The sequence below is a fragment of the Rhinoraja longicauda genome, chromosome 10 (genome assembly GCF_053455715.1).
Source record: "Rhinoraja longicauda isolate Sanriku21f chromosome 10, sRhiLon1.1, whole genome shotgun sequence".
NCBI classification, from domain to species: Eukaryota; Metazoa; Chordata; class Chondrichthyes; order Rajiformes; family Arhynchobatidae; genus Rhinoraja; species Rhinoraja longicauda.
In genome coordinates, this window is record NC_135962.1 from 25,975,003 (window position 1) to 25,993,241 (window position 18,239).

The 18,239-nt window shown below is 47.0% G+C and overlaps 1 protein-coding gene across 3 annotated transcripts in view; it reads right to left on the reverse strand.

Moving 5' to 3' along the window:
* strn3 (striatin, calmodulin binding protein 3) overlaps window positions 1-18,239 on the reverse strand; it is a 122,229-nt gene that overhangs the window by 34,480 nt on the left and 69,510 nt on the right. For 2 of the 3 annotated variants that reach the window (XM_078406444.1, XM_078406443.1), the window contains one exon: window positions 8,245-8,385. The exons of the other annotated variant lie outside the window; for it this stretch is intronic. In XM_078406444.1, the coding sequence (XP_078262570.1) occupies window positions 8,245-8,385 (141 nt within the window). The remainder of the gene's footprint in view (window positions 1-8,244; window positions 8,386-18,239) is intronic. 3 annotated transcript variants of the gene reach the window in all.

Below are 18,239 nucleotides of genomic sequence, written 5' to 3' on the forward strand. Positions count from 1 at the left end.
CCGGAGGCACGAAACGGACAGGGGGACGTATGAGACGACCAGCCCGTGTGCGCACCACGGCGGTTGCAGGAACCGGAACCACACTGCCAGGCGAGGGCCGCGGGGACGCTGTGGGTAAGGGCCGGGACGCAGGACGACCCTGAGGGCGAGGCCGTGCCAGTAGAACCGGCTGGCTAATGTCCATGTGCGCCGGTTTCAGCCGCGCAATAGGGACCGTTTCAGGATGACCCCCCATGTCAAAACGAAAGTGGCAGAGCCGCGCTCGAGCACCTTGAATGGTCCTTCATACGGACGCTGAAGGGGCATCCCGGTGCAGGAAAACAAACGGACAGTCCTGCAGAGTGGAAGGGACGTGCGGCCGAACCGAACCATGGCGAGACGTCGACACCGGTGCAAGCTTGCCCACCGTCTCCCGAAGGCGTTGCAGGGCGGCCGATGGTTGTTCCGCCTCACCCTGGGCTGATGGAATAAACTCACCGGGCACTGTCAGCGGGGCCCTGTACAGCAATTCAGCTCAGGAGGTGGCCAAGTCCTCTTTGGGCGCAGTGCGGACGCCCAGTAAAACCCATGGCAACGCGTTGACCCAGTCCGGGTCAACCAGCCTGGCATTCAGGGCAGCCTTGAGCTGGCGGTGGAAGTGCTCCACCAGGCCGTTCGCCTGCGGATGGTACGCCGTGGTGCGGTACAGGTTAACTCCAAGTAGGTGAGCCATGGCCGACCACAGTTCGGAGGAGAATGTCGGATGTAATGTCGAGCGGCACTCCAAATCTGGCAATCCAGTGTGCTGCCAAGGCACGGGCACAAGTAGCGGCAGATGTGTCTGACAATAGACAATAGGTGCAGGAGTAGGCCATTCAGCCCTTCGAGCCAGCACCGCCATTCAATGCGATCATGGCTGATCACTCTCAATCAGTACCCCGTTCCTGCCTTCTCCCCATACCCCCTCACTCCGCTATCCTTAAGAGCTATATCCAGCTCTCTCTTGAAAGCATCCAACGAACTGGCCTCCACTGCCTTCTGAGGCAGAGAATTCCACACCTTCACCACTCTCTGACTGAAAAAGTTCTTCCTCATCTCCGTTCTAAATGGCCTACCCCTTATTCTTAAACTGTGGCCCCTTGTTCTGGACTCCCCCAACATTGGGAACATGTTTCCTGCCTCTAATGTGTCCAATCTCCTAATTATCTTATATGTTTCAATAAGATCCCCCCTCATCCTTCTAAATTCCAGTGTATACAAGCCTAATTGCTCCAGCCTTTCAACATACGACAGTCCCGCCATTCCGGGAATTAACCTAGTGAACCTACGCTGCACGCCCTCAATAGCAAGAATATCCTTCCTCAAATTTGGAGACCAAAACTGCACACAGTACTCCAGGTGCGGTCTCACCAGGGCCCGGTACAACTGTAGAAGGACCTCTTTGCTCCTATAGTTAACTCCTCTTGTTACGAAGGCCAACATTCCATTGGCTTTCTTCACTGCCTGCTGTACCTGCATGCTTCCTTTCAGTGACTGATGCACTAGGACACCCAGATCTCGTTGAACATCCCCTCTTCCTAACTTGACACCATTCAGATAATAATCTGCCTTTCTATTCTGCTTCCGGCCACCGCGTGAAACGGTCAACCACGGTCAGGAGGTGGGTGAAACCTCTTGAAGGTGGCAGCGGCCCCACGATGTCCACGTGGATGTGGTCGACCACTGGTAAGGGACGATGAACTCCTGGAGCGGCGCTCGCACATGCCACTGTACTTTGGCAGTTTGACACGGGATGCAGGTGCGCGCCCAATGCCCAAACTTTTTACGTAACCAGTGCCACACGAAACGGGAAACCACGAGGGCTGTCGTCGCCCGAATGGGTGGGCAAGCCCATGGAGCACCTCGAACACTCTGCGCCGCCAGGCAACGGGAACGATGGGCCGCGGCTGCCCGGTGAATACGTCGCACAGCAGCATTGCACCCCCAGTGCCACAGGGAACGTCCTCCAACCGCAGGCCCGAATCGGCAGTACGATAGGCGGACATCTCATTGTCCGTCAGCTGGGCTGCTGCCAGGGCCGAGTAGTCGATGCCATCGGCCACGCAGGACGGCGTGGACCGCGGGTTAAGACAGGGCGCGGCCACTCTGTTGTCTTTGCCCCCGATGAAACGGATGGACGTAGTGTACTCCGAGACGAAAGCCAACTGCCGCTGCTAGCGAGCCGACCACGGGTCAGACACCATGGCGAACGCAAAGATGAGGGGCTTTGGTCCAGTGTACGCGGTGAAGGTTCGCCCCTCGAGGAAGTAGCGGAATTGGCGGACTGCGAGGTAACTGGTGAGGAGCTCGTGGTCAAAGGCACTGTAGTTCCGCTGTGCGTCGCTGAGGTGCCTCCTGAAGAAAGCGAGAGGCTTCCAACACGCATCAATCCGCTGTTCGAGCACCGCCCCAACCGCCAACCGTCAGGCTGGTCGGTGCATCCGCCCATGGGTGCACGAGCATCGTGGCCGTAGCCAGGGCTTCCTTGGCGTGTTGGAACACCGCCACCTCATCGTCAGTCCATTCAACCTCCTTGCGCTTGCCCGCCATGAGGTAAAACAGCAGGCACGTGATCCGGGCCACAGACGGCACAAATCGGTGGTAAAAGGCCACCATCCCAACGAACTCCTGGAGGCCCCTCACGGTGGTCGGGCGTGGAAACTGGCGCACTGCGTCTACCTTGTCCGGTAGCGGCAGTGCCCCGTGCGGAGTCACTTGGTGGCTCAGGAAATTGATGGGCATCACCCCAAAACGGCATTTGGCTTATGTTGATGGCCAGCCCATGATCGCTGAGGCGCTGGCATAGCTGGCGGAGATGGGTAGCATGCTCCTGTCTTGAGCGGCTTGCCACCTAAATGTTATCGAGGTAAACGTAAACAAAGTCCAGGCCACGGCCAGTCCATAAGCCGCTGAAAGGCTTGCGCCGCGTTCTTAAGTCCGAACGGCATATGGAGGAATTCGAAAAGGCCAAATGGCGTCACGGTGGCCGTCTTGGGCACGTTGTCCGGGTGGATGGGAATTTGATTGTAGCCACGCACCAGATCGACCTTGGAAAACATCGTGGCCCCGGCCAGGTGCGCGTTAAAGTCCTGAATGTGGGGGACCGGGTACCTGTCAGCGATGGTGGCATCATTAAGCCGATGGTAGTCTCCGCAAGGGAGCCAGTCACCGTCTGCCTTGGGGACCATATGGAATGGGGATGCCTTCGGGCTGTCTGAGCGGTGCACAATACCCAGCGACTCCATAAGGCGGAACTCCTCCCGAGCAAGATGGAGCTTGTCCGGTGGAAGGCGCCGCGCCCGTGCTTCGGGGCGGAGAAGCGGAACTGGGGGTCGAGGATTTTGAGGAACTCGGCCAGAATGCGCGAGAACGTAGCCTCCACGGACGACAGGAGCCCATCAGGCAGCACGACCGGGTCACCCACGTGGAGGGAAATATGCTGCCGCTTGATGTCCACAAGTAGGGAATGTGCCCGTAGAAAGTCCGCACCCAGCAACGGCTGGGACACATCCGCAATTACGAATGGCCAGGAGAAGCGGCCATCGTCGAAGTTGAGGGAGAGTGTGCGCACACCTATGAGCGGATTGGTGTCCCGTTTACCGCGGCAAGGAGGGGGCCGCGTTTACCATAGCGGATGTCATCATTTGAAGGGGGAAGAACGCTCACCTCAGCCCCTGTGTCCACAAGGAAACTAGCCCCAGTGCGGCGATCCCACGCAAAAACCAATGAATCTGGCTGCCCGCCGAAGCAATCACTGATGCCCGGCCCCTGCGTTTCCCACGAACAAGCAGGGCTGCCGGCATTGACGGGCTGAAGGTCCCCAGCGCTGGTGAAAGTAGCACCAGCCCCCTCTGCTGGCGTCTGTGGAAACGGGCGGCTGTGCGGGCTGATCCGACCACCAGCGACCTCTGCTGGCGTGTGGAGGAACGGACAGCAGGCTGCGCGGGAAAGATGTGCTGCCGGCCGGGTGTGCTGTGGCAGCCGGGTCCCACCGCGAAGGATGTCGAGGAGCGGTGGAGACGGGGTCGATCGAGGCACCGACCTGCGGATCGTCGTCAGACATTGGAGGAACGTCCAGCGCGAGCTGACGGGCCATACAGAGTTCATCGGCGTGCTCGCCCACCGCCTGCATGTCGGTAAACGGGTCGTTGATGAGCTGCTGGCGGAGATCCGACGGCAGCTGCTGCAGGTAAGCGTGTTTAAATAAAAAGCAGGGCTCGTGGTCGCTCATCAGGGCCAGCATATCGCCCAGCAGTATCGACGGGTGGCGGTCACCCATCTGTAGTATTTGGGTCGCCCACTCGGCCTCACTGAGGCTGAACTTCCGTAGGAGAAAGGCCTTGAGGCCCTCATACTTATTACCCGCCGGGGGGGTGCGGAGGAAAGGTCTTACCCGTCGCGCAGTGGCCTGGTCGAGGGCGCTGATAACGTAAAAGTACTTGGTTGCATCGGCGGTCACTCTCCGCAGTGCAAACTGCGCCTCGGCCTGGTCAAACCACAAATCAGGGTTGTCAGTCCAAAGGGGAGGCAGCTTCAACGCCACGGCGCGGAGAGCGGCGCGGTCGGCAGGGTCCACGGGGTGTGGTCTGGCAGGGTCCAGAGGTGGCTGACCGGCAGGGCCCAGGGGTAGTTGACCAGCAGGGTCCAGGGGCAGTTGACCGGGTAATGCGTGTTCAGGAACGTTTGGGTCCATCGCGACTTGCGAGGAAATGTCGAAGGTCACCAGTACAGTGCGTCTGGACGCAGTAGGAATCAGGCAAGACGCCAGGTAAGTATTAACAGTAATTTAATCCAGCAACAGAACATCCACACTCTCTTCAGTCTCAAGCACGAGTTATCTCTCTAGCCCCTTCAGGCAAACCCCGTAGCACTAGTCCCTTCCCCAGCCCTGTCCAACCCGTGCCGAGGGGGATGATCCAGGGAGTGGCCTAATCCCCGGCTACCGCCACAATATAGATTACTAAAACTCTCATCTTGTTTGTTTGTTTGTCGCTTTGTTAGTTTGATTGTACGTACCCGAAATCAGCCAAAACAGTACATGATAGTGCAACGATTTTAGGCCCACCTTACTTACCATTGGCCTGCAGTTCAAATAGTTGTTATATTATTAAAGTTATTCATTTTTTAAACTTTAAAAATCACTTTTTAAACTTTAATAAATCCCTTTCCACTTGCCCTGCCTGTCAGCTGCACCTGTGCAGTAATACCTCCGTGTTCGACGTCACAATGGTAACCCAACGGGTCCGCGCCTGCGCAGTTGGGGCCCGTTGATCTAATACTTGTGTAGGATTGCCGCAGGATCCGCGCGTGCACAGTTGGGGGAGGGTTGCCGCTCGGAGGGGGCGGGACTCACTCGAGTGACGGGAGTGGCGGCCAATGACAATAGACAATAGGTGCAGGAGTAGGCCATTCGGCCCTTCGAGCCAGCATCGCCATTCAATGTTATCATGGCTAATCATTCTCAATCAGTACCCCGTTCCTGCCTTCTCCCCATACCCCCTGACCCATAAGAGCTCTATCTAGCTCTCTCTTGAATGCATTCAGAGAATTGGCCCCCACTGCCTTCTGAGGCAGAGAATTCCACAGCTTCACAACTCTCTGAGTGAAAAAGGTTTTTCCTCATCTCCGTTCTAAATGGCCTACCCCTTATTCTTAAACTTTGGCCCCTTGTTCTGGACTCCCCCAACATTGGGAACATGTTTCCTGCCTCTAACGTGTCCAACCCCTTAACAACCTTATATGTTTCGATACGATCCCCTCTCATCCTTCTAAATTCCAGTGTATACAAGCCTAGTCGCTCCAGTCTTTCAACATACGACAGTCCAGCCATTCCGGGAATTAACCTAGTAAACCTACGCTGCATGCCCTCAATAGCAAGAATATCCTTCCTCAAATTTGGAGACCAAAACTGCACACAGTACTCCAGGTGCGGTCTCACTAGGGCCCTGTACAACTGCAGAAGGACCTCTTTGCTCCTATACTCAACTCCTCTTGTTATGAAGGCCAACATTCCATTGGCTTTCTTCACTGCCTGCTGTACCTGCATGCTTCCTTTCAGTGACTGATGCACTAGGACACCCAGATCTCGTTGTACGTCCCCTTTTCATAACTTGACACCATTCAGATAATAATCTGCCTTCCTATTCTTAACAGGTATAACAGGTATAACAGAGCTTTATTTGACTAGTCAGTCATAGAAAAAAAAAAAAGAACACAAGACACATAACCCCAACACAAACGTCCATCACAGTGACTCCAAACACCCCCTCACTGTGATGGAGGCAACAAAACTTCCACTCTCTTCCCCACGCCCACGGACAGACAGCTCGTCCCCGACCGACCCGCACAGTCCCCGCACCGGGCGCTGAAACGTCCCGCGGCCGAACCGGGCGATGAAAGGCCCGCGACCAAGCCTTGCGCAGTTAAGTCCCGTGGTCGAGCCGCACCGGGCGATGTCAAGTCCGCAGCCGAGCCGCACCAGCGATGTTAAGCCCCGCAGCCGAGCTGCACCGGGCACTGTTAAGTCCAGCGGCCAAGCCGCACCGGGATGTAAAGTCCAGCGGCCAAGCCGCACCGGGATGTAAAGTCCAGCGGCCAGGCCGCACCGGGATGTAAAGTCCAGCGGCCAGGCCGCACCGGGATGTAAAGTCCAGCGGCCAAGCCGCACCGGGATGTAAAGTCCAGCGGCCAAGCCGCACCGGGCGATGTTAGGCCCCGCAGCCGAGCCGCACCCCGCGCCGTGAGGAAGAGAAAAGTTCCCCCCACACCCACCCACCCACACCACCATCCCCTCCCACACATACACAACCAAAAAAAATATATAAAAACCATCCCAACACCGACACACAACAAATAAAGGGGAAAAAAAGACGGACAGACTGCTAGTCAGCCGCTGCCGTTAGGCGCCGCCACGTAGATAACCTCACACTTATCCACATTAAACTGCATCTGCCATGCATCCGCCCACTCACACAACCTGTCCAAGTCACCCTGCAACATCATAGCATCTTCCTCACAGCTCACACTACCACCCAGCTTTGTATCATCTGCAAATTTGCTGATGTTTGTATCAATGAGGGGGGAAGGGGAGGAGAGTTCTCCTGCTGCTGGCCGCTGGCCCCCCGGGGCCAGGGTGAGTGGTTCCCTCTCCCCTTTCCTCTCCCCCCTTGCCCACCCCCTGCCCCGGGGGAGTTTTAAGAGGGGTTGAGGGGGGATGGAGTGGGTGAGTGTCGTCAGTTGGGAAGGGTTGGGGGAGGTTGCCGGGCCCGGAGGAGAGGTTTGGACGGAGGGTTGCCGAGCCCACAGGAAAGGTTTGGACCCAACGGGTCCATGCCCGGCAAGTTTAACTTAAAAATCAAATGCTCCTTGACTCTGTCCAACTGGAGGAGAAAGTTAATTATGGGTTAATCTACCGAAAAGACAAACCTGAATGATTTTTCTTCTCATTTAACTTCCCTAAATCCATACGAAACATTTGCTGTGGGTAAAGAGGATTATGGAATAGTATGAAGTCCCATTAACTTGGAATGCACAATTCTCACCCCACCACCTCCACTCCCTTTCAATTGTCTTTCCTCACGTGAGGAAAATGTGGCAGTGTTACATCCGACTGCTATGTTTCAGCATTTCACTGCCTTGACAATTCACTATCAATAATGCAAAGTGTTCATTTAAGGGTGTGATAGAATGGTCTAGTATCAACACCCCCTTCAGAACATTCCAATGTGGATTATATGAAATTATGAATTAAATTGCAAACCATGTTGTAAAACTCAAAATGTAAAGTCACAATAGAAATTAATGAAGACTTGAAAGATATTCATGCAGAGTTTAACAACCACTCAGCCAACTGAAATTCCTTTCTAACAATTGCCGTAATCTCTTCCATAATCTAATCAGTGACCACCTGTATCATAACGCAAAATAGCAAAATTCCACTCCACTTGAAAACAGGATGAATTGGAGAAATCCTATTTCTATTTAAGAATATCGCTGGGTTGCAATGTTAAATGTTTGGTGATTTAGTTAGAAACTGGAGCAGGGAACTGATGTGGTTAACCTGTTTATTTTTTTTCAGATTCTCACATGAAAATAAATCTACTTTTCTTTAACAGATTAAAACTGATGGATATGTTCGCTAACACAATTATGTTGGAATGAAAAGAAGATACCAACACAAAATACTGACAGCTGAATAGGGAGATACAGAAACAATTTTAATGATACCTTCTTCTGCTCTTGAGCTGTCATGATCAGCCAGTCTGGACGGGATTGGCCTAGACTGAATCATGGTTCCAGATGGCATATGAGGCAGCTCATCATCTCTAAGATCTGCAATCATATCCTGAAGTTTTGACCTGTTTACCCCTGTAAATGAAAGCCATCACAAACTGTTCAGTCACATATTTACATTCTTGCTTGTGTAAAATAGGTACTATGACCACATCTCTCTTTGTTCTGATGGTCAAATTAAACATAGATTCACTCTAAATCTTGCTCAAGCAGTCCAGTCTAAATAATGTTTCATTCATGAATCCATACTCAGGCATCATTAAACAATTGTCACATTAATCTGAACATCACATTATAGAAATTCAGTATGCACAATTTTAAAGTTATTAAAAAGTCATTATGTTACTTTGTCAAGTAAAGAAAAGTCATTAGGTTCAGCTATAGAAATAAAAGTTCATTGATTATGCTTTGAAAGGAAAAAAAGGAACAATTTATTTGAGCAACATGAATAGAGAAAATAAAGATGAAAAGGTTTAGACTTTACTCTAGGGGTGCAACCAACTTGGACTTCAATTTTAGGGTCACAGGACTTGACTTGATCAGCTTCTGTCAAGATGATTTTATTTAATATGTTCTGAGTTACAACAAAGTATGCCCCATCGTACAAATAACAGGAGCAAAGCAACTATTCATCTTTCCCTTTCTTTCTTCTACCCTACCTAGATATTTCACCACAGCAAACTTGATGAAAGAGCAAGGCCAGCATAAATTATATTTCTCAAAATAACAATTACTCACCAGGGTAATTCCAATCCTCCATGGCAAGTCTTCCATGTTGTTAATTTTGTATCAGACTACCTCATGATCTAGAAGTTGAGTGTAATGTCTTATAGTCAATTTATGGAATTAGCTTCCATCTTAGGATTCTTCAAAGGCCAGAGGAATTTGTACAAAGAACTTTGTGGATAAAAGATGTGGAAGTGCTCTTAATTCAAATCGGTCATGGGACCATCTGATATATCCAATATATCCTCACACTCCAAGAAAGCACTGTCAGTTAACTGAAGAGTAAGGTCCAAACATAGACTCAAGGAGTTCAAGCACCAACAAATAGAGGAATGGACAAGTGCAAAAGATTTTCTTACTTAGAAATGATCAGCAGAACGTCCAAAGACAGCATAGTAAATAGTTGTTGTGTAAATGCATAGTAAGCAGCGGTATTTCCATATTCAGTGTTGCTGCTTCCAGCTTCAGTTTAGTGTGAAACAAACTGGTAGTCGATAAAGAACAAGACATTGCTGGAAGGATCATGAAACAAATCATCTATAAACAGGGTTTAAAGGAAGAAACATTCCATACAAGGCAAACAAAAGATAGTTTAATGGCCTGTTCAGATAAATGGTAACATTTGAGTCACCCTGTGAATCTTATCAACTATTAAGAGAGAATGCATATGTATTAGGTTGCATTCATTCTTCACACACAGCCTCTCAAAACCATATGAAATTTCATACTAAGTCACAGCTAAAACACACTTGCAAGCCTTTAGAAACTTTACATCTTCTCTTTTTAAAACAGTCAGACTATAATTCAAGCACACTTTGGGGTGTCTTTTATTGAACATTAAGTTCTTGCTTCCAGGCAAGGTGCATATCGATTTTAGCAAAATCATACAAACAAGCCTTTCAACCCACCAGGTCTATAACAGCCATCAAGTTCCAATCTAGACTAATCTGACAAATTAAACATTTCCTATGGATGTATCACAGGAAGCAATATTCTCTTCCAAGAAGGAAACATACAAGAATACTTCCCATGTTCCCACGAGTAACACAATGCTAGCATTTATTTCAAGAGGACTAGAATACAAAAACAGGGATGTAATGCTGAGGCTCTTTTAGGCGTCGGTCAGGCCGCATTTGGAGTGTTGTGAGAAATGTTGAGTCTCGTATCTAAGCAAGGATATGCTGCCTCTGGAGAGGGTCCTGATGAGGTTTAAAGGCATGATCCCAGGAATGAGTGGGTTAACATATGAGCATTTGACAGCACTGGGCCTGTACTCGCTGGAGTTTAGAAGGATGACGGGAGACATTGAAACTTACTGAATCATGAAAGGCCTGGATAGTGGATGTGGAGAGGATATTTCCACCAGTGGGTGAGTCTAGGACCAGAGGCCATAGCCTCAGAATTAAAGGATGGTCCTTCAGGAAGGAGATGAGGAGAAATTTCTTAAGTCAGAGTGTGGTGAATCTGTGGATTTTTTTGCTACAGAAGGCTGTGGAGGCCAAGTCAATGGATATTTTTAAGGTAGAGGTGTCAGGGATTATGGCAGGAGAATGGGTTAGGAGGGAGATATATCAGCCATGATTGAATAGCAGAGTAGACTTGATGGGGCAAATGGGCTGACTTTGCTCCTATCACATATGACCTTATGACCCAATGAATTGATCAATCATTGAGATTGACTGCTTTGTCCTGCCACTTAAGTTACAGAAGCCAAGTAAAACTCCTTACAAAACAATGTGTTTCACAAAACAATTGCAAGTGGATGTAAAACTAATTGATATTGTAGCTCTTCCATTGACACCTGATATATTTTAAAGCCAAAAATATTAGGATATATCCACATGCAACAGTATGGAATTTTTTGCAGGAGTCAATTCATTTCAGCTGGTCAGTATTTGAAACGTTACTAATCTTATCCAAGTCAATGAGCTACTGAGAAAAGTGGAATTGCAGGATTATCCTGCAACTCTCCATCCAAAGTAAATATGTGTATGTCAGATACAAACCAGATACACATATCCCCTCTTGAACAAGCACGTTGACACTATTACATCTCATCTAAGAATAATGCTTATTTCAGCAAGTCAAAAGATAACAATTTGTTACAAATAAAACCCCGCAGCATAAGAGTGTGGTGTTCAATAGCTGAATTGCAATTCCAATAGAGCTTTGAAATTTGCCATATTGACAATACTCCAAAAAAAAATTACAAAAGAGGTTTCTTACACAGGAATCACCCAACTATTTATGTGTCTCAGGAAAATTACATTCTAAGACATATGAAAGTTTGAAAAAAAGTCCCGGTAGTCCTATTTATATTCAATATAACAAGAGGAGTTGAGTATAGGAGCAAAGAGGTCCTTCTGCAGTTGTACAGTGCCCTAGTGAGACCGCACCTGGAGTACTGTGTGCAGTTTTGGTCTCCAAATTTGAGGACGAATATTCTTGCTATTGAGGGCGTGCAGCGTAGGTTTACTAGGTTAATTCCCGGAATGGCGGGACTGTCATATGTTGAAAGACTGGAGCGACTAGGCTTGTATACACTGGAATTTAGAAGGATGAGAGGGGATCTTATCAAAACAAATAAGATTATTATGGGGTTGGACACGTTAGAGGCAGGAAACATGGTTCCAATGTTGGGGGAGTCCAGAACAAGGGGCCACAGTTTAAGAGAAAGGGATAGGTCATTTAGAATGGAGATGAGGAAAAACTTTTTCAGTCAGAGTTGTGAATCTGTGGAATTCTCTGCCTCAGAAGGCAGTGGAGGCCAATTCTCAATGCATTCAAGAGAGAGCTAGATAGAGCTCTTAAGGATAGCGGAGTCAGGGGGTATGGGGAGAAGGCAGGAAGGGGTACTGTTTGAGAATGATCAGCCATGATCACATTGAATGGCGGTGCTGGGCTCGAAGGGACGAATGGCCTACTCCTGCACCTATTGTCTAATTATTAATCATTATTTTTAATCTGACTCATTATTGCACCTATTAATCATTGCAATTTATTTCCAAACTATAACACATGGTTAAGATCTAAACACTGAGGTTAAATAGTGCTGGCTATCCTCTAACAATGACACTATTTTGAAAATAAATTACTCCTAATTCAGCAATTTCAGAGCTCAAGCTCAAAAAACAATCTAACTTTTTTGCTGTAGTGGGAAAAATATTTCTAAATTCTATGTATACTTTTGCTGGACTACTCTTGGTTTGTGGTAATATGAAGTTAAATACAGTAATCCAAAAGTAGGCACTGGAACAATCATGATCATAGACCATCTTCCACAAACCAAAAGTGCTGAAGAGGACATGAATGGTAGTCTTCAACGACAAGATAGACACAAAAACCTGGTGTAACTCAGTGGGTCAGGCAGCATCTCTGGAGAAAAGGAATAAGTGACGTTTTGGGTCAAGACCCTGTGGCGTTTCAGTCGTACAACGTTATCACCTGCCCCACAGCCAACAATGGACCATTGTGGGCTGCATCTTTCCTTGATCATCGTTGCTTTTTGCATATCTTTCATTAATTTGTTCTATATCACCGTCTATATCTTTTGTTTCGTTTTCCCCTGACCCGCTGAGTTACTCCAGCTTTTTGTGTCTATCTTCGGTTTGAACCAGCATTTGCAGTTCCTTGGTATACATTTAGTCTTCAATTACAACCTGGGAACATATTATAGTCCATGCTCTCTTCGTAGCTAGCTACCAGAAGTGTTAGTTGAAGCGGGTACTAAAACAACATTTAAAAGACATTCGGATAGATAAATGTATAGGAAAGATTTAGAGGGATATAGGCCAAACGTGGACAGGTTGGACTAGTAGAGATGGGCATCTTGGTTGTCATGGGCAAGTTGGGCCGAAGTTCCCGTTTCCACGCTGTACGATTCTATGAGCTGCACGGAAAATTTACAGGGATAATGACCTCATTGCATTTGTCTCTATTCCTTTCGTCTAAAGGATTATGAATGCATAATTGGAGTTTTAAATAATTATGGAGCAGTAATAACTGTCTAAGAACAAAAGAATGAAGGAGCTTAATTGTTACTAATTTATGTTTAAAGGTAATGTGACTTTGGAACTATTTTGGGCAATGTGACTTTGGAACTATTTTGTTCTTTGGTCAATGTGACTTTGGAACTATTTTGACGATAGTTATATTTGTGATGCTGTAGACTAATGCCTTTCTGGTGGGGGATGGAGGTGTAGAATGACTGACCGTTCATAGTAAAGCTGAGCGAGTGGGGGCCTTGAAAATGGAAGTCATTAAAGGGATGAACGGCGTGTGAGGTATCTTGCACATAGTTTGGGCGGGATTAGACCTGGGGGGATAGGATGGAGAAGTCTGCGCCCCAAGGTGAGATGTTCCATACCAGAACACCGGAGATATCCTCAGTCTTTAGGGAATGGGATTCCCCTCTTCTATCATAGATGAGGCCCTCACGTGTGTCTCCTTGGTACCCCGCAGCTCCACTCTTGCTCTCCCTCCCCAGAGTCCTTACCTTTCACCCCATCAGCCGTCGCACACAACACATAATCCTCCGACATTTTCTGCCATCTCTAACGGGATCCCACCAGTAGTCACATCTCCCCATCTCCACCCCTTTCCGTTTGCGCAGAGACCGCTCCCTCCACAACTACCGAGTTAACTCACCCCTTCCCACCCAAACCATCCCATTTCAGGTACCTTACCCTGAAACTGCAGGGGATGCAAAACCTGTCCCTATACCTCCTCCCTCAACTATCTATCCAGGAACCCCGATAGTCCTTTCAGATTAGGCAAATGTTCATTTTCATCTCCTCCAACCTCATCTACTGTATCCATTGTTCCAGGTGTGGACTCTTGTACATCAGTGAGACCAAATGAAGACTGGTCAATTGTTTTGCTGAACATCTTCGGTCAGTCCGCCTGATCTCCTGGTCGCAAAACACTTTAACTCCCTTTCCCATTCCCACATTGACCTTTCTTTCCTGGGCCTCCTCCATTGTCAGAGTGAAGCCAAATGCAAATTGGAGGACCCAACACCTCATATTTCGTTTGGGCAGCTTACAACCCAGCAGTATGAAAATTGATTTCTCTAATTCCAAGTAACTCTTGCATCCCATCTGTCTCCATCCCTCCCCCATCCTAGTTGTTGTACTAGTTTCACTAGAGTTCCATTGTCTGTAACTCGTTTCCACCTAGCCTACAGCTACTATTTCCTTTATCATCGTTACTTTTTGGGATATCTTTCATTCATTTGTTCTATATCTCTCTGTATCCCCATCTATATTCATTGTAATCATGACCCCGTGCCTGCCTTCTCCCCATATCCCTTGATTCCACTAGCCCCTAGAACTCTATCTAACTCTCTCTTAAATCCATCCAGTGATTTGGCTTCCACTGCCCTCTGTGGCAGAGAATTCCACAAATTCACAACTCTCTGGGTGAAAATGTTTTTCTCACGTCCTCGTCTTTAATTTTTATCCAAAAAGCCTCCACTACTACTTACTTTTAACCACTAAAGGGATTTTATTCTTAATCAGCATGGCTAATGCTCATAAACTATTCCCCCCCCAAATACTATTCCTAAAGATAGTATAAAATGCTAAATTGAGTTTCCAACTGCCTTGTAGCTATGCATCGATAAAAATTGCTGTATTATACCTTTCCAGCTGAATTTCTTAAGATTAACTTTGGGTGTCCTTGCAAATAAATAATTTATTTCTGTTAAATTTCAATTTGCAGTGCTGGTAAATCAGACAATCATGAAATCTCTAGCATCAAGCGGGTCCTGGAAGACTGGAAGAATGTTGTTCCTTTGTTTTAAAAGGGAAGTAGAGAGAATTCAGGGAGGTATAAGCCTGCGAGCTTCATGTCAATGGTTGGGAAGTTATTGGAGAGGATTCTTTGTGATTGGATCTACTCACATTTGGAAGAGAATGTTAATTAGGGAAAACCGGCATAGCTTTGTACACAGCAGGCTGTGTCAAACTATCTTGATTGAGTATTTTGAGGAGGTGATGAAGGTAATCGATAAGTGGTAAAGCAGGCATATGGTATATTTACCTTCATTGGTGGAGGCATTGAGTAAGTGTCAGGAAGTCACAATGTATCTTTATTGGACTTGGTTAGGGGGCATTTTGAGCACTGCATTCAGTTCTGGGCTCGCCAATATAGGGAGGATATGGAGACTCTGGAAAAGGGGCAGAGGAGATTTACCAGAATGATATCTGGATTAGAGGGTATTAGCTACAAGGAGAGGTTGAACAGATTTGGAAGCCGAGGAGAGACCTGAGAGATGTATATAAAATAATGAGAGGCGTAGATAGGGTAGAGGGCATGAGAGGAACAAAGTTTAAAGGAGATGGGTGAGGCACGTTTTTTTATTACACAGGTGCCTGGAACTCACTGCCAGAGGTGGTGGCGGAGGCAGATACATTAGTGATGTTTATTTAAGAGGGTTTTGGATAGTCACATGGATATACAGGGAATGGACAGAAATAGATTTGTACAGGTAAATAAAAGTTGTTTTGTCATCAAGTTCGGGAGTGTTCCTGTGCTGTACTGTTCGATGTTCCAAATACTAATTTTCAATTTATATTATCGTGTTTCGATTATAGAAGGACATTACACCATTTTTGTTTGTCTGAAACATGATTGAACCAGCAAGGAACTTTCTCCTCAATTCCAACGGACTTTAGTTCTTGCACAATGTAACACTCATGACCTTAATATCAATATACCTCACTTGCAAAACACATGAGACTAACAATGATACACCATATGAAAGAATTGGTCATTGACCAGCAAAATGAAAGAGATGATTATTGTTATTGAGCTTTCATTTCAAGGATTTAGACTGATAATGAAGGAACGATAACGTTTTTCTCAATCAATAAAGTGCACCACTTTGAGGTAAACCTATAAATTACAGCATTCCACGCATCTAATGTTCATTTCATGCATGCTGGTAGTGATTGTGGGTGTAGGATGTGGTGAAGTAGGGGTGTTAGCAGATTGCTGCATTGCATTTTGAAGTCAGTGCTCCCTGTAGCCACAGAGTGCCTGATGTGGAGACAGTGACTGTTCTGACTGGTGGATTTGAGTACCAAACAAATGGGCTGCTTTGCCTTGAACGTTATGATGTTCCTGCAGATGCACTTATTCTGGCAAGTGGAGGACATTCCAACACATTCATCTTGTGTTTTGTAGGTGGAAAGGATTGCATAATCAAGCCAGTTGCTTGCCATACGATACGCAGTCTCCGAGTTGTTTTTGTAGCCACAATAATTGGACGGCAAGTCCAGTTAAGATTCTGGCCAATAATAACAACCTGAATGTTGACAGTGGGAGACTCAGCAACTCTGACTTGCTTGAGATGGTCTTTGCCTGACAGTTGAATTTAGCAAATGTTACTTGCCACTTATTATACCATGCCTGCATTTTGTCTATGTCTTGATGCGTACAATCACACGTTGCTTCATTTTGAGCTTCTGCAAATTGAATTAAATATTGTGCATTCATCAACAAACATCTTCACTTCTGACTTCATAAAGGATGAGAGGGGATCTTATAGAGACGTATAAAATTATAAAAGGACTGGACAAGCTAGATGCAGGAAAAATGTTCCCAATGTTAGGGGAGTCCAGAACCTGGGGCCACAATCTAAGAACAAAGGGGAGGCCATTTAAAACTGAGGTGAGAAGAAACTTTTTCACCCAGAGTTGTGAATTTGTGGAATTCTCTGCCACAGAAGGCAGTGGAGGCCAATTTAAAAGAGAGTTAGATAGAGCTCTCGGGGCTAGTGGTATCAGGGGATATGGGGAGAAGGCAGGCACAGGTTACTGATTGTGGATGATCAGCCATGATCACAATGGCGGTACTGGCTCGAAGGGCCAAATGGCCTCCTCCTGCACCAACTTTCTATGTTATAAGAAAATAACTGCAGATGCTGGTACAAATCGATTTATTCACAAAATGCTGGAGTAACTCAGCAGGTCAGGCAGCATCTCGGGAGAGAAGGAATGGGTGACGTTTCGGGTCGAGACCCTTCTTCAGACTGAAACGTCACCGAAACGACCCGAAACGTCACCCATTCCTTCTCTCCCGAGATGCTGCCTGACCTGCTGAGTTACTCCAGCATTTTGTGAATAAACCAACTTTCTATGTTTCTATGTTAACCGTTTTTCTTTGTCCGAGACATGATTCAACCAGCAAGGAGCTTTCTCCTCAATTCCTATGGACTTCAGATCTAGCACGATGCTACCCTCGGTGAAATGTTGCCTTCATCAACTACCCCACCTGCAAACTTTGACTCTTTTATTCATGTTTGGACCAAGTGTAGGGAGCAAGCTTCTTAGCGAAAGAAACAAACACCGGTTAGATTAACAATGAGAAACAATACAATAGAGCTGGTCACTAACCAGCAAAATGAAAGAGATGATCATGGAATTCAGGAAGCTGGGGAGTACACACCCCAGAATACATCAATGGTGCTGAAGTGGAGATGGTCGAGTTTCACGTGCCATTTGTGCAAATATAACCAACAATTGTTCCTAGTCCAATCACAGTGATGCTGCAGCCAAGAAAGTACACCGACTGTAGACTGGGAAAATTCAGCATGTTGCAAGTGGTTCATTCCAAATTCTTCAGATGCTTCACAGAAAGCACAGAAAACTATCTGGATGCTTCATAGGTTTGTATGGCAACTACACTGCCCAAGATCACAATAAATTGCAGAGTTGTACTTGCAGCCCTGTTCATCACACAAACCAGCCATCCTCAATCGACTAAATCTATTATCATGCTGCCTTGGGAAAGCAGCCAACATAATCAAGGACCACTCACACTCTGTTCATTCTCTCTTCTCCCCTCTCCAGTCAGGCAGAAGATACAAAAGCTTGAAAGCACATAACACCAGATTTAAGAACAGCTTCTTCCCTGCTCTATCAGACTCTTGAATGGATCTCTTATATGCCAAGGACGAATTCCCAATCTCCCAAATTACCCCATTGAGGTCCTTGTATCTTTTTTTTAATCTGCCTTTTGTTGTAGCTGTGACACTATCTTCGGCACTGTTTCCTTTCTCGTTAGCACTGCATGTTTTCTCATGCATCGTATGATTGTACACATGTATGGTAGGATTTGCCTGCATTGCAAGCAAAACAGAACTTTTCAATGTATCCAAATTGACTTGACAATAATAAACCAAAACTGTTTGATAGCAA